This window comes from Pieris napi, chromosome 12 (assembly GCF_905475465.1).
Source record: "Pieris napi chromosome 12, ilPieNapi1.2, whole genome shotgun sequence".
Lineage (NCBI taxonomy): Eukaryota > Metazoa > Arthropoda > Insecta > Lepidoptera > Pieridae > Pieris > Pieris napi.
The window spans coordinates 9,345,621-9,360,757 of record NC_062245.1 but is presented as its reverse complement, the minus strand read 5'-3'; the positions used below and the strand labels follow the sequence as shown (position 1 = coordinate 9,360,757).

At 35.0% G+C, this 15,137-nt stretch overlaps 1 protein-coding gene and 2 non-coding genes across 3 annotated transcripts in view; 2 read left to right on the top strand and 1 right to left on the bottom strand.

The window, feature by feature from the left end:
• LOC125054351 (hemocytin) overlaps positions 1-15,137 on the bottom strand; it is a 64,199-nt gene that overhangs the window by 26,435 nt on the left and 22,627 nt on the right. Inside the window, exons 24-44 of the mRNA XM_047656181.1 lie at positions 14,644-14,822; positions 12,651-12,831; positions 10,581-10,714; positions 10,124-10,244; positions 9,543-9,689; positions 9,000-9,249; positions 8,414-8,542; positions 7,150-7,367; positions 6,280-6,438; positions 5,515-5,701; positions 4,980-5,195; positions 4,489-4,524; positions 4,244-4,395; positions 3,730-3,861; positions 3,120-3,451; positions 2,753-2,877; positions 2,452-2,645; positions 1,911-2,249; positions 1,549-1,707; positions 990-1,278; positions 29-206 (exon numbers count right to left, since the gene is read on the bottom strand). Coding sequence (XP_047512137.1) covers positions 29-206; positions 990-1,278; positions 1,549-1,707; positions 1,911-2,249; positions 2,452-2,645; positions 2,753-2,877; positions 3,120-3,451; positions 3,730-3,861; positions 4,244-4,395; positions 4,489-4,524; positions 4,980-5,195; positions 5,515-5,701; positions 6,280-6,438; positions 7,150-7,367; positions 8,414-8,542; positions 9,000-9,249; positions 9,543-9,689; positions 10,124-10,244; positions 10,581-10,714; positions 12,651-12,831; positions 14,644-14,822 — 3,857 coding nt within the window. The remainder of the gene's footprint in view (positions 1-28; positions 207-989; positions 1,279-1,548; positions 1,708-1,910; positions 2,250-2,451; positions 2,646-2,752; positions 2,878-3,119; positions 3,452-3,729; positions 3,862-4,243; positions 4,396-4,488; positions 4,525-4,979; positions 5,196-5,514; positions 5,702-6,279; positions 6,439-7,149; positions 7,368-8,413; positions 8,543-8,999; positions 9,250-9,542; positions 9,690-10,123; positions 10,245-10,580; positions 10,715-12,650; positions 12,832-14,643; positions 14,823-15,137) is intronic.
• Trnaa-agc lies at positions 11,954-12,026 on the top strand. The gene has a single exon. It is a non-coding gene; the product is annotated as a tRNA-Ala (tRNA).
• Positions 14,332-14,404, top strand: Trnaa-agc. Its single transcript has one exon. It is a non-coding gene; the product is annotated as a tRNA-Ala (tRNA).

The window sequence follows — 15,137 nt, the reverse complement described above, 5'->3', positions numbered from 1 at the left end:
TTAATTAAAAAGCTAATAAATTACTTACGACATAAATCCAACCATGCAAGGACACTCATCCCTAGGAACACAGTTTTCGCCATCGAAGTAATACGGTGGTGTGCAAGCACACTTATGACTTAAAGACGATACAGGTACGTCCGGGCACAATTCGCACGGCGGTTTGGGTAAGGGAACCCGCTCGTCCCTCGGTTCTTCACGTAATGCTTTAAAATCGAGAACAAGATTTTTTTTATCTAGATTTGGGGTGCCAAAAAATTAACCAGTCAAACCTGGGTTAGTGAGAAAACTCTATAAGTGAGAGTAATAGCCGGGACCCGTCATTTTAGGCTCCCAAAACCTCTATTAGTAGTCAGAAACCTCTGTAAGAGAGAGTCGTTTTTCCCTCATGGACCTCCGTGAGTGAGACTACTACTTATCTATACCTCTATAAGCGACAGTCGAGCTTTATTTATTTATATTATTTAGGAACTATAGCTACTATAAAAATACATACATAAAAGATACACACATACAGTAAGAAATGACTAAACAAATTTAACATCTGCTATTTTATGACTCATTCATAACTTTCGTGGAACTTCCTACCATAGTTTATGAGTTACAGAAAACCATTCAAAATACTAAAACAGAAACCCAAACGAAATTGACGGATTTTTTAAAAGTGTAAATAAGTTCTAAATAAAGTATATTATGTGACTATGTGACTTGTTATTGCTGGGTACCTCTATAAGAGAGAAACGCCATGTACCTGCATTAGCGAGAAACTCGTATTAGTGAGAAACCTCTATAAGCGAGAATGAGATTGTGATCCCTTGAACTCTCGCTTATCCAGGTTCGACTATAAATGAAATTAAAGAAATATTATTTGGTAAATAAGAGTGTAGAAAACAGGAAGCACGCCAAAAAAATATTATCTCAAACATAGCAAGTTTTTTCATACAAAAGACATACCAGATGACACATTAAGATAACTTAGTACGACTTACGATATGGTTCGAAGCATCCAATGGGCTCTACTCTCATCTCAATAGCCTCATTCCACTTAAGCGGTAGGACCTTCAAGTACTGCGCACGTAGAGATGGTCTGAACTCGTTCATAACGATTGAATCCGCATCAAAATTGCCAGGGAACAGTTTATATTTCCCGTTTTCATCAACCACTGGGTTAAAAGTGGAAAGATCGCAGGTGTACATGATATTGTATGATGAGACCCAACCACTAGGACCACCTTTAGTTTTGATGCCAGTAATGTTGCGAGGAGATGTGAAGTTAAACTGAAAATTAATAATATAAATGAAGTTGCTTGCCACATAGTGACGGATAACAGTAATATAGAAGGTAACCGACCAACAAGTTGAGAGAGCAAGTAGTAATAAAAGTAACAATACACACATTAAACACATCCAAAACCACACACAAAATGTGTGCATCATGCAGTTTTAAGGTATTTGTAAAACAACTTATAAACATAATCTTTTAGTTAATAAATCTTTAGTATCAACAAAGTAACATTTACGAGAGATTAACTAAATTCAAATGCTCACCATAATCCATTCTCCAGGAGTACTGTATGTTGGTTTCCAGCCCTTGGTGCCGTCCAGCTTAAAGTTGGGTCTACCATCATTGTTAGAGCTCACTTCAATCATGTCTATCGGTAAATCAGCTGCCAATCCCAAAGGCTCCGTACATTGCAGTGGTTCGGGCTATTTAGAATTTTTAACTCAAATTAAAAAGTAATGTGGCCTTCGTGCATTTGAATGCGTTTTTACTAGAATTGCTTGATTTAAAAAATCTTACTAAGACTTTTGACGCGTTAGTACTCAAAGATATATTAAAAAAACGGAGGATTGGATAACGGAACTTTTACTTTTAATTTAAATAGAAAATTCAATCAAAAATAACTTACGGTAGTTGGCGCCAGCGTTGTCAGAATGATTGTGGTAGGCGTAGTAGGCGTAGTAGGGGTAGTGGGGGTAGTTTGGGTAGTAGGGATGGTAGGGGTAGTAGGTGTAGTAGGAGTGGGAGTGACAGGAGTGCTTACTGTGGAAGGAACGGTAGTGGGAGTAGTAGTAACTGTGGTAGGAGTTGTGACAGTTGCAGTAAATTCCTCGCATCCTATAAGTTCAAAGCGTACGGCAATTTCTTCATGCCAGGTGAGCGGGTGAATACGAACGAATTTAGCCTCAAATGGCTTTTCAAACATCTGCTTTAGTGGTGACGTATGATCTACGGGACCACGGAATACCTGAAATAATCATTTTTTTTAAAGACAATATCCAGGTCATGGCTGATTAATGATAAATTTCATGACATTATTTAGAACTTGGAGGAACACGTTTAATTTAAATGTAAAAGCAAAAACTAATGTCTTCTATGGAAAATGGAGTTATCAACTAAACAAGACAAAATAAAAAAAAATTATAAACGATTATCGCAGATTTTCTGACCTGTGGCTTGCCGCTTGGGCTGTCAACGTAAGAGAATACATTCCCATCATCTCCATACATGACTTCGTAGCTAGTAACGTATTGGTTGAAAAGTGGGCTACCCTGCATCACCACACCGTAAACTGGGGTCTTTTCAGGTAGTTCCACTTGTACATATTGCTTGTCGTCTATTGGATATGGGTTCCAGCTTCCGGCTAAAGTAAAATAAATTTTTAAATATCGTCAGAGAAGCATAGAATGAGGAGTTCTTTTTTTAATTTTGAAGATTTCCATTAAAAAAACTATTTTTTATAGTACATACCAGAATTTTCAGAAGGTCGTCCATCAAGTCTAGTGAAGTAGGGTTCGAACATAGGACTAGCAGCGGAACTTGCCGTAAAGGCACTAGCGGGTAGCGGAGTGCCCTCCCATAGTAGTTTTTTAAAGCTAAAAGAATTGCTTATTATTAAAAGTCAAATTTCCAAAGCTTGCATACGGTAAATCAAGCGCAGGGAGATTAGTAAAGTGTATTAAAGCTATCCCAAATTACAATCTCATTTCCAGATACAGGGTCTATCCAAAACACAAAAGTAATTCCTGAATTCCCGAGATTCATGCAATTAAATTTAAAAAAAAAACAAATGTAAAAGTATAGATTACAACATACGTTAAAATAATAAAGAACTTACTGATCTGGATTACATTTCGGTGGCGGTGTTACTGTAGATCTTATGAAAACAGTTGTCGTTTCCGTGGTAGAAGGAACTGGTGTCGTATCAGGAGCTTTAGTTGATGTACTAGGTGCTGTAGGGGTCGTGGCAGGAGTAGTGGTGGAAGTAGTGGTTGTTGTGGATGTTGTAGTCGTAGAAGGCGATTTGTGAGATTCAGGGAAGATCATTGGTGAATGAGTGGAACCCTTGATAGGAACAATGATAGACACGCAGTCACTGGAGTCACAGTGAAGTTCGTTGTCCAGACATTGGCATTTAGTACAGTCATCAACTACTACGACACCACCCGGCTGGAAAATATTATGTTAATATTAAAAAGAATAGTATTAGGCCTGTAGACGAAAGACGTGACTGGGGCGTTTTTCAATTGCTACTGTTTATATTTTTCTAATATTACGGTATAAGAAGTATCAAGAGATAACCCTAAATTTAAATTAGCACTCAATTTAACAAAGTGGTATATAGAGATTATCACAAAAGTAAGAAACTGCTTAGAAACTATTGGGAACATTTTACAAGGGCAATCATTTTTTGGCGGAAATATTTAAATATGCCAATATAATCATACCTTTATAATTTTACCCTCGTACTGACAGGTACAATCTTTGACAGGAACACAGGTCTTCTCATCTCTCCAGAGGGATCCAAATTCACACTTCATATTATCGACTGAATGGTCTACGCAGCCGCTGATACATTTCTGAAAAATAAAGGTAATTTATACGAAGGACTTTATACTTTGAATTTACTAGCTATCGGAGTCCATTTTATTAGTTTTGCAAACTATAAAAATAATTAAACCTATCCTCTAAGGACCCTTATATTTATAAAGGATAAGACTATAAGAAATATACGACAAAATACTTATTAACATTACAAAACAGAAAATAAAAAGTAGACAAGAGATGTAAATGGAATTGGAATTGGAATGACACTTCTAAGAGCAGTTTCTTCTAAACATCCTACTCGTAGATTTGTAAAAAACATTTAAAATAATTAACAATATACTACATATAAACATAAAATCAAGACTAAATATTAAAAAACATAAATAAATAATATATTTTTTACAAAAACCTTACCTCTCCAATAAAGCATTGTCCTTTATCCTGCAGAGCACGTTTGAAGTGATCACAAAGTTTGTCGCAAGGGTACGCGCACTCTTTGAACACTTGACCCGACGGACATATACTTGTGGTTGATTCTGTGCTTGTCGTCGCTTGAGTTGTTCTTACTGAAAATATCACATATACCAAATACAAATAACTACTTATAAATATTACCAGACTGATTAAAGACATGACAAAGAAATTAGATGAACGTATACCTGTAGTTGGTTCTGTGGTTGTCTTTGTTGAAGGTACTGTAAATAAAACCTTCATTAGATATTGGAAGATGATTGATACTGATCAACAAGCTAGTCAATAAGTTAGATTACGTTTGCTTGACTGACTTGCTGTAACGCAAGTTCGGCTCTGTACGAGAGCAAACAATGTCTATGGTGAGAGAACATTGAAGTATTTATTACCGCGGCTAATAAATGTCAGTTATTAGATAGCTTAATGTAACATAAAAAAACAAGTTGAAAATCTATTTTTATATGGATTTGTCGCGCTGCCGACCAGACTGCTATTGTTACTTTAATAGAAACCACAGTGGTTTCAAATATACCATGATTTGGATTGTATTGTTCTGTAAAATAAATATATTTAAAAAAAAGTTACACTTATCAAATTACTCTAACGCAAAGTTTTACCAAACCGGAATAGTGGTATAGCAGTACAGTTATATTTTAGAATTGCAGTTCAAAAAACTCACCGGTAGTCTCTTCTCCGCATTCAGGTCTATCGGCAATGACAGCCGCCGGCCAGTCACACACCATTAAGGTAGAGTGGTACATGAGACCCGGAGGACAGTCCTTCAGCACAGCGTGAGGATGAGGCATTCCAGGGTTTGGAGTACATTCGTAGAATTTGCTGCAGTCCGTGGGATGTGGGTGGTTCGGATGAGTCGAGTCCAAGCATTGGAATATTTCTGCAAGTTTGTTAATGTGACAAAATATATTTAAAAATTGTATTGTAAAGTTAGCAATAACAAAAACTATGATTACTATTTTATTTAGTGTTTATTACTAGTCCACCCAATCGCTTCAGCTGTTCTTACTGAAAAATACACTTAAAAAGAATAAAACTGTCGATATGCTCTCACTGGGAACTTTTTGAGTACATTCTTATACAACCTCATGTGGCCAATAAGATTAGAAGGTATTACAACTTAATAACTTTATATTTAACAGTTTACGAGAATTCAAAGTAAAACTAAAATAAAAACTTTGAAATAAATGATAACATACCTTCACATTGACAGAAGACGCGTATCTCAAAGTCCGGACAAGTCTTCTCCCGTTCACTGCAGACAAGACCCTTCTCTAAGCTACATTCCACGTTTAAGCCAGTCTCCTTCGGGCTTTTGTGGTCACCCACAGTGCGACATTCAATCTTTGTCATGTTGTCTCGCTTGCACATTGGCGTACCACTTAACTGGAAACATTATTTCGTTTAGAGATTTTTTAAAACAAAAAGACAGGTATTTGCTTGCATCTTATTTAATGGAAGGAATGAATGAAATGATACTAGGCTAAGTTCCTAAGTCACCCTTAAATATGCCTATTTGCTCTTTTCTTGATGCCATGCTATATTTGCTATAATTTTATAGAAAAACAGACGCAGGGAGGGAGTTCCAATCCTAAGCTGTGCGAACAAGAAACAACGAAGCCAACGGATTGTGCGAGATCTCAAAACGTCAACCAGATAAGGATGGAACGAAACCGTGCTCCTGGATGTCCGGTGGGTAAAAGGTTCTGGTTCGAAGGACCAAAATATGTAGGACTAACAAGATACAAGTTATGGTTTATTGCCATACAACGGTGAAATTTTGATTTAATTACGCATACAACGATTATTGAATTGGATGACGAAATCATGTTGTTACTACTAGATCACTAAAGTACTTCTAATGAATGAGATAGACTAGGAATTTTAATTGATTTAATAAAAGTATTCACTTAAAATAGAACATAAGATTTAGTAAATGTTTCAACACTGGCAACAATACTTACAAATTCTTTAGGTAAAGGCAATGGCTCAACATCCTTAGATTCGCCTGTGGGACCGATCTCGGATGGGCCACGATTAATCCATTCACTCCACCCATCGCTGCATCTGAAAGCTTCATCGTGAGGCGTTGTTTCTGGTGGCGATGTTGGTTCTGGGCTTGTCTGAAATTATGTAATTTTTGGATCTGTATTATGTTTCAATTCTGGTTGTAAAGTTTTTGTTCTAATTCCAAAGTCTCCAATTAATCGTATATTATTACTATAAGAAAAATTATAGTAATATAACTTTATTATTATCTATGACAAACATCTAAGGTCACTAAACACATCTCGCACCGGCTCCAAGTTTTCGTCAACCGCTGTCTTCGCCATATTCTGGGTATCTACTGGCTCGAGAATATCTCTAACGAACAACATTAGCCAGCAGATCAAGCGACGCAAGTGGAAATGGATAGCCACAACACTGAAGAGGTATCAATTATATCCCCAAGCAGGCTCTTGATTGGAACCCGTAAGGAAAGTGGAAGCGTGGATGTCCCAAGGCGTCGTACAGTTTGCAGATGAGGCAAAGGGAACCGGAAAGACTTGGAGCGGGGTGAAATAGGCTCAATATCGGACGCGTGGAGTCTCTGTCCCATCTAAGGGTAATAGGACAATAAGTCACATAAGTCATTACAACCAAGCGTAAATTTACTTTTCAGGAAACCATTTTAATTTATATTAAGAATGGTATTGGTAAAGGAATTGTGGAATTCTAAAAAGTCTAATTTTAACCTAATGCAAAAATAAAGCATACGTCATTAAGCACCTGATAGGTATGTTTGGTCTATTAGGCCTTACTAATGGACCAAATTGTTGTTTAAAAAGTCTTACCGCTTCAGTAGAACACGGCAGTCCAGTACAAACACGAACTTTCTTAGAACATCTACAAGTGTGACAGGCGTCCTGTTCAATGACCTCTCCCTCCAATATCTCAGTGCCGTCGGGAAGGGTCATGCAAAGTGGTTTACACTTTGCCCGAGGAACACATTCCTTTAAGGTGCTATTTGAGTAAACTGTACCTTCTGGACACGTTTTGTTTGCTTTGCAACCTGAAATTAATCTAATATATAAAATTCTTGTGTCGCGGTGTTTGTGGTTAAACTCCTCCGAAACGGCTCGACCGATTCTCATGAAATTTTGTGTGCATATTGGGTATGTCTGAGAATCGGACAACATCTATTTTTCATCCCCCTAAATGTTAAGGGTAGTCCACCCCTAAATATTTTTTTTAATTTTAGATTTAAATTTTATTCTTTATTTGTTTATGATACAGCATTAAAAAATACACACAAGCCCTAATTTTCACCCCTCTACGATCAACCCCTATTTTTTATTATAAATGATATACATGGCAAAACGACGTTTGCCGGATCAGCTAGTAGATATTAAAAATGCTAAATGATGCAGTATGCTTTCATATTACGCTTTTTACTTACAAATATTTTTTTAGAGAGAATACCTACTATATGGCAGGGGTCAGAAGCTCAATAAATATCGCGATCCCTATCTCAATATATAGTGAATCAACTGGTCGTTCAACACATTCAATAGATATTGACTTCAATATCGCCAGTAGTCAGAAGATCATTCTGCGGACGAAACACGTCAAGTGTTCCTTAATAATGGACGATAAAAGTAAGACCTGTATTCCCATAATACAGGCCAAACTTTAACTTACTTTAATGCTATATTAAGGTAAGTGCATTAAAACAATATATTTGCGTACTCAGTTACGTACCTACTTTAATTTTGTAAAAACAGTGATCCAACATCTTACTATGAGTACTCATCCAAATCAACACGTACAAACAATCAATAAATATCGACAGATATTGATGGATCACAAAAAAATGTAGAATTTATGTCATTATTTATTTCTGCCGCGTTTACACATCAATAAAGATTCACGAGATCTCATTGACCGTCTGAACCCTGCATATAACATTTGTTATTAAAAAAAATACGGCAGCTAGAACGGTTTTAATTATGGCTTGGTTTTTAATAAAATGTTAAAAACACACTGTACTGGGCACATCACATCAAAATACAAGCGTGGAAAAAGTAAATTAAACTAAATATTTGAAATTTTTTATACCTTCAACGCAAGTTTCTTGTTCGCAAACTGCCTTAATTTCAGCGTAGTCAAGTGTGTTGTCACACGTCTCTGGTGGACACGCAGATATACATTCGTTGTAGTTGGAGCACTCTTCGTCACATTGCATAGCTAAACATTACACCAAAATGTCAAGAAAGTTTAAATTAGAAGTTAGAAGTAACACAAATGGATGGAATTCAATTCTGGAATCACATAGTTTTGGGTTGAACTATGAAACTTATTTTTTACAACATATTCCATTAAAAAACCTATACAAAGTTCGATATGTAATAGAAATAAAATTTAAAACTATTGATTCTTTTTTAAATTACAAGATAATACTTTTGTTAAATTTATTAATTTAGGTTAATTTATTCTTAATAATTACTTTATAAGAATAATAAAAATAATAAATCTTCTTTCGTGACATATTTATTATGCAAGTATCGAAATACAGTTACTGGGAATGTTACTGTGCTTTATTATATATTTAGATGATCAAACTTTAAACTTTTCCGTCTTAAATTTTGAGCATTTTTGTTAAATCATCATTTTCTTTCGTGAATTTGTAAAAATAATTACTCACGACACAACTCCTGATGGCGCCACTTAACGTGCACGCCCCTAGCATTGCAAGCGTGCGCGTACGTAGCGATCGCCGCGCACGCACACTCGCAATCTCCACCCGAGTCGCACGCGCACGCGTCCGCTTCACAACGCGATACGAACCCACTAACAGGTACCTCACTGTGACACATTGTGAATGGATACTTTTTTAGTACCCCACAAGTTGACGATGCCCATTCTTTGCGATGGGGTCGATCTTTGCAATGGTCCTATGGATTTCATTTAATGTTTTATAGTAATATTAATAAAAGTAGTAATTCAAGTTTTCTTCTTCATTTTTGGATTTTTCATTTTTATTTCAGTAACATATTTTTATTCAAATTTCATATTCGAAAACAAAAGACGATCTATTGAATTCACGTTGATTTCAAGTTTTGTAGTGAATTTTGTATCTGAACATCCAAATATGTAAAACAGTCAAACAATGGTATAATTTATAAAAATACGTGTAAACAATTGATTGTACATTTTTATTGATAAAATTGATAAAAATATTACTTACAGTAACTTCATTGGGTTTTGGACAAGTTGCTTTCAGTTTCCAGGAATCAGCGAAGAGAAGTGGAGATGTTTCTGCAAGACCACCGCCAGATGGCGTCTGGAAGTCATCTCGAGTATCGCCATTGTAATTTCCACAGAGACCTTTCACCTGGAACATTAGTTGGCATCTATTAGTAATACTAATAATATTAAAAACACATTTGATTTGCAACATCTTGACTCGATTGAAAATCTATTTAGACCTGAAGTACAATAGCAGTATTAGTCCTAAGTCTGCGAATCTTAAATGAGAGATCATGTATTCGAGCCCTGAATGTGTCCAATAAAGCAAAAAGAACAATGAAACCAATGCAGAGAAGTATTTATCGCACATAATAGTTTTTTTTTAATGCATATTGTATACTATACGAGTAATAAAAAAAACGGCCATTCATATTTAAATTAACTTAACTTTAAAAACACGTTAATTTTCAATAATTTACTTGAAAAATTTAACTGTCAAACTGTAATTTACTTGTAATCTGGTAACTATTCCTGTTGTTAACTATGTTGCAGTAACATCTTATTAACAAATTACTTTACCCTATTACGCCACATAGAATCTAGTTTCACATAGGCACGAAGACCGCGGTCCCATTGCACGCTCACGCCCGCAGATGGTACGTCCAGGAACGTATACGCACCCGCTGTGCGATTCTTAATTCTGTAATATATAAGAGATAATACATTTTTGTGATTTTATTTTAAACACTTTCGCTAATAAGTCCTTTGCATTTAATTTAGTAAATGTGTTGGGGTTATAAATGTGAATCAAATGTACACTAAAACCAATATTGTGATTATTTAGTAGACGAAGAATAAAGTTCCTAAAAAAATTTCATATATAAATATTGTTTCGTTCGACATAGGTCAAATTAGAAATATAAGTAACTAAAACACACACACACATACACAATTTTTTTTTAATAACCTCTAAGTATATAAAATTATATCTGAGGAACTAGTAAATGTATTTTTGTTTTATTAATGAAATACAAACCTCTTCAAGTTCTTGCCATCAGGTAGAGGTGTGTTCTTCGCAAGTGTGACGACTTCTTCAGACGCGCCACCACCTCCAACTTTAAGCGTAAGTGCCTTGGAACATGTCGCTCCAGTTGTACCGCAAGGAACATTCTGTATAACGAAACGTATAAGTTTAATTTTTTCGCAAAACTCTTTCAAAGCTGTATTGTAATTTTAATATTAGGTACATTCTGCCTTAAAGTACCTTCTTAGCCTACAAAACTAAACTACTAATAATACTAATACTAAACTAAAAACTATATTGAAATATAGATGAATCTTATTTAGATTTAAATTCACATTTAACTAAAATTTTAATAATTCAGATAAGTATAAACACGAATTTATAACATTATCTCTTTCTTATGGCGCATTATGAATACGACTTGTAACACCGAGTTTTATAATAAAATCGCTGGACAATGAAAATCGCCTATACAGTATCATTTAAAGTGTTATTTATTTTATTACCAATTAAATTATCTTATCTAACATATCTTACACGCTGTAAATGCGATATCTTGATCCAATAATCTATCTGAACAGACAGATTTCTGCAATGTCTTTCACTGTACACACTTTTTCGCCTATAATCGATCCCAAGACCTTAGTTATATACGTTAACCACTTAGCCAAGGAAACAATAGCTGCGGAATGAGTCAATACTAAACTCGTGTAAAAATAGTTCACTCAAAATAGATCACACACAAGTTTTGTAACGCAACGTCTTGATATTTTCTCGAATAGATTGAGCCTTGGTATGAAAGATACATTTATAAAAACAACACTTTTTATTTAGCAATCTGCATTAGAGCACATAAAGAGGATCTTTATATACTTTTTAATGTATGCAACACGAGGACACGATATTTTATTTAAATGTGTAATAGGTACACGCGTAAACTTTTTCCACAAGGTTCTCTTAAATAAAATTTAGATTTATTTAAATGTAAGTGCACGACAAAGAACGGTTTAGTGGCCGAGTTACACAATTTTATCTTAAAATAATAAGCCCTAAGTACATACAAATGTCAGTCGTAAGAATAAAATTAGTACTAGTAGTAGGGAATAATGAGGAGGATAATATAGTAACTAATACTTTGCCTTAAATAGTAGTGTTTGTTCACACTCATTAAGAAGCTTTATTTGAGGGCGAACTTAAGCAAATAATTAAACGCAAATAATTTGCGTTAGCATTATTTTATTATTAATATAGTTATGAAACAATCATAATATTATCACGTCATGAAACTTGGATCTTACATAATCGAAAACACGTACGCGCATTTTGTACGCAATGCATTATGTATCACTTTCAATGTCTTGCAATCTTTCAACTTGTTTCTCACCGGGGGCGTAGCTCAGATGGTAGAGCGCTCGCTTAGCATGTGAGAGGTACCGGGATCGATACCCGGCGCCTCCAAATATATTTTTTATTTTGTTTCGTGATTACTAAAGTACATTGTTATATTACTGTTTTAGTGATGTTTAAAATTATACTTGATATAGGTTTATTTAGAATCATATTCTGAAGCTACCTTTTTCTAATCATTAAATTATCAAAAAATTCTGTAGGTAACATAAATATTGATATGAGTATTCTGAAGCTTAAATAGCTATTTTAATTAAATACTATTTATTTACAAAAGTATCCTAAAGTTATATTTCAGTTACAATCAGTTGTTTTTGCTTAGTTACTTAAATATTAATCGCAATATTGTTTGCGTACATTTTGGAACAGCTTACTTTCAATTCTGAATTCATATGTCAGCAAAATTATTAATAACGTTATAACTGCGACCTCATTTTATGTAAATAATTGAAATAAATATAAATGAGAACCGGCCCATAAATCATGCACAGCATAAAAACATTGGAGGAAAAAAACCTAAAACATTATTTGAACAAAGAATATTTCAAATCGATAAAAAGTAAAACCTATTTGGAAAAAATCAGTGTCATTTCATTCTTTTAAGTTAACACAATTTTTCAGAGAATGATACAGTATCTTCGTTATGAGAGTAAAGTAGGTGAACATTCATCATACCTGTATTTCTACGCTGAAGCCATCTTGTCCGTCCAATACACCCTTAGCCAGTAGATACGTGCACACGCCTTCAAAGTCGAATTCTGATCCATCAAATGTGATCATATGTGAGTCTCCCCAGGCTGTACAAACTCCTGAGCATTGCTGCTTGGTACACGCCCACTTCCCACTCTCACAGGTGCTGCAAGAAATACCTTCTTAGTAATCGCATTTTAAATTATTTTACAGTTCGTGTAAACAATATTTTGTTATTTTAATAGAACAGTCCAAGAAATACGAGCTCCTTCACCTAATCATACAAGGCAAAGTGGCAGGTAGAAAGAGGCCTGGCCGCAGGCGCACCTCTTGGTTGAAAAACCTAAGACAATGGTTTGGTCAAAGCACCAAGTCATTGTTTAGAAGCGCGGCATCCAAAATTAAACTAGCCATGATGATCGCCAACCTTCGCAAGGAGATGGCACTATAAGAAGAAGAATAGAACAGTGGGCAAAAGGAGGCTTATCTGATGTTAAGTGAGCGGCTCATGGACAGTGCCAGAGGGCCTCGCGAGTGGGTTGCCGACCTTTTAGGAATAAATTCTGTTCTTAAACGAATTTATAGAAGTCCCGTAGAACTCCAATAGGACATGAGGTATTTAATTGATATGTCGTGTACGTGAGTATGTAAGCACTGTATCCCTATTTATCCTGACAACTATTAATATTCCTAAATAAAATAAAATCTAAACTAATGAACGTTTTTTTATCTAAGGCCACTCCATTTGTAGCTATAGATGTATTCTATGAACGTTATATGATCTCCGTCATCATCGTGTCGTACAAATCTATGATTAGTGAAGGTTAGAAGGCGCTGCATTACCTCCAACCTAAAGGTCGGGTCCTCTCAGTCTTACCACCGACTGACCGGCCTGAAGGCCCGAAGACTGAGTGGCTAACATCGAGAAGTCGTATATATATTTAGCAGACAAAATAACTTCGTTAGCGCTTTTCAGGGTAAGTCATAACAGATATTGTAGCTGTAGAATGTAGGTATAGATTCAACTCCGGCGGAAGAATATTTCGTTCGGGTAGTAGACTCTAACGGCTGATTCTGTTAAATGCAATATATAATCTGTTGTATGCACCATTTGGGACGGGAATATGTAGGTACGTTAGTATAGTCATCTAATATATAAAATTCTCGTGTCACAGTTTTCGTTGCCATACTCCTCCGAAACGGCTTGACCGATTTTGATGAAATTTTTTGTGCTTATCCGATATCTATAAGAATCGGCCAACATCTATTTTTCATCCCCCCAAATGTTAGGGGTAGTCCACCCCTAAATTTTGTTTTTTATTTTTTAGACAAAATTTTAAATTTTTATTTTTTTATGATACAACATTAAAAAATACATACAACCCCTAATTTTCACCCCTCTACGATCAACCCCTAATTTTCACCCCTCTACGATCCACCCCTATTTTTTTATTATAAATAATATACATGGCAAAACGACGTTTGCCGGATCAGCTAGTAAACTATAAACATTAGTTAAAACCTCAATAAATATCTTTATGAATGGCGACTAATGAATCAGTTATAACCAGTCTGTTGACGCAAGTGAAAGGTGTTTTGCGAGTATGCCGACTGTTGGTATTTAGTAAATTATATTATCATATATATTTTTGGTGATATAAATATCGGGGGCGTAGCTCAGATGGTAGAGCGCTCGCTTAGCATGTGAGAGGTACCGGGATCGATACCCGGCGCCTCCAAACTTTTTAGAGATATCATATTTTGTTTAAATTTTTTTTCATGCTTTATACAACAGTAATTGAAATATTTTTTTAATACTCTGGTTTGATATTTGCACAGGTTGTATTTAGTATGTATTTTAACTAAAAGCTAGATTCTTAAAAACATAAGTAATTCCAAAAAAAAATACCTAGTAATGACTACGATATTTATAATAACGCAGATATAATTTAACAAAAATATTATTTAAAATAAATACCAAGTGTTACACTCCTCCTGCATTGTGTGCCCATCGGGGTAACTTCTGCCACCATGATGGCATGGACAACTTTCTGGCAACACACACTTCTTCGTTGTGCTCTCGAGTACATAACCCTTTTTGCACTGGCAACCCGGACGACATTCTTTTGTTGTTACCGATTGGGGTAGATGCATGTTCTGTAAATTATATTGTGTAAAAAATTCATACAGGTCATCGCCGATGAGATATCTCCAAGCAAGTTGTTACTATTAATATATTAAACCATATTTTATTGCAATACAGATTATTTACGCTGATAATGTTAAATAATATATTTATCGTTCGGGATTAAACAAAGAACGATAAGACCATGGCAGTGTTCAATTCTTCCAAATAAAATTTAATCGAAATTATCCCGCAATATTAGGCAAATAACCTATCTATTAAAACATAATTAATTATCAATACGAATTGTTTACTGAGGGAAATATTTAACACCTACATATAGCTAA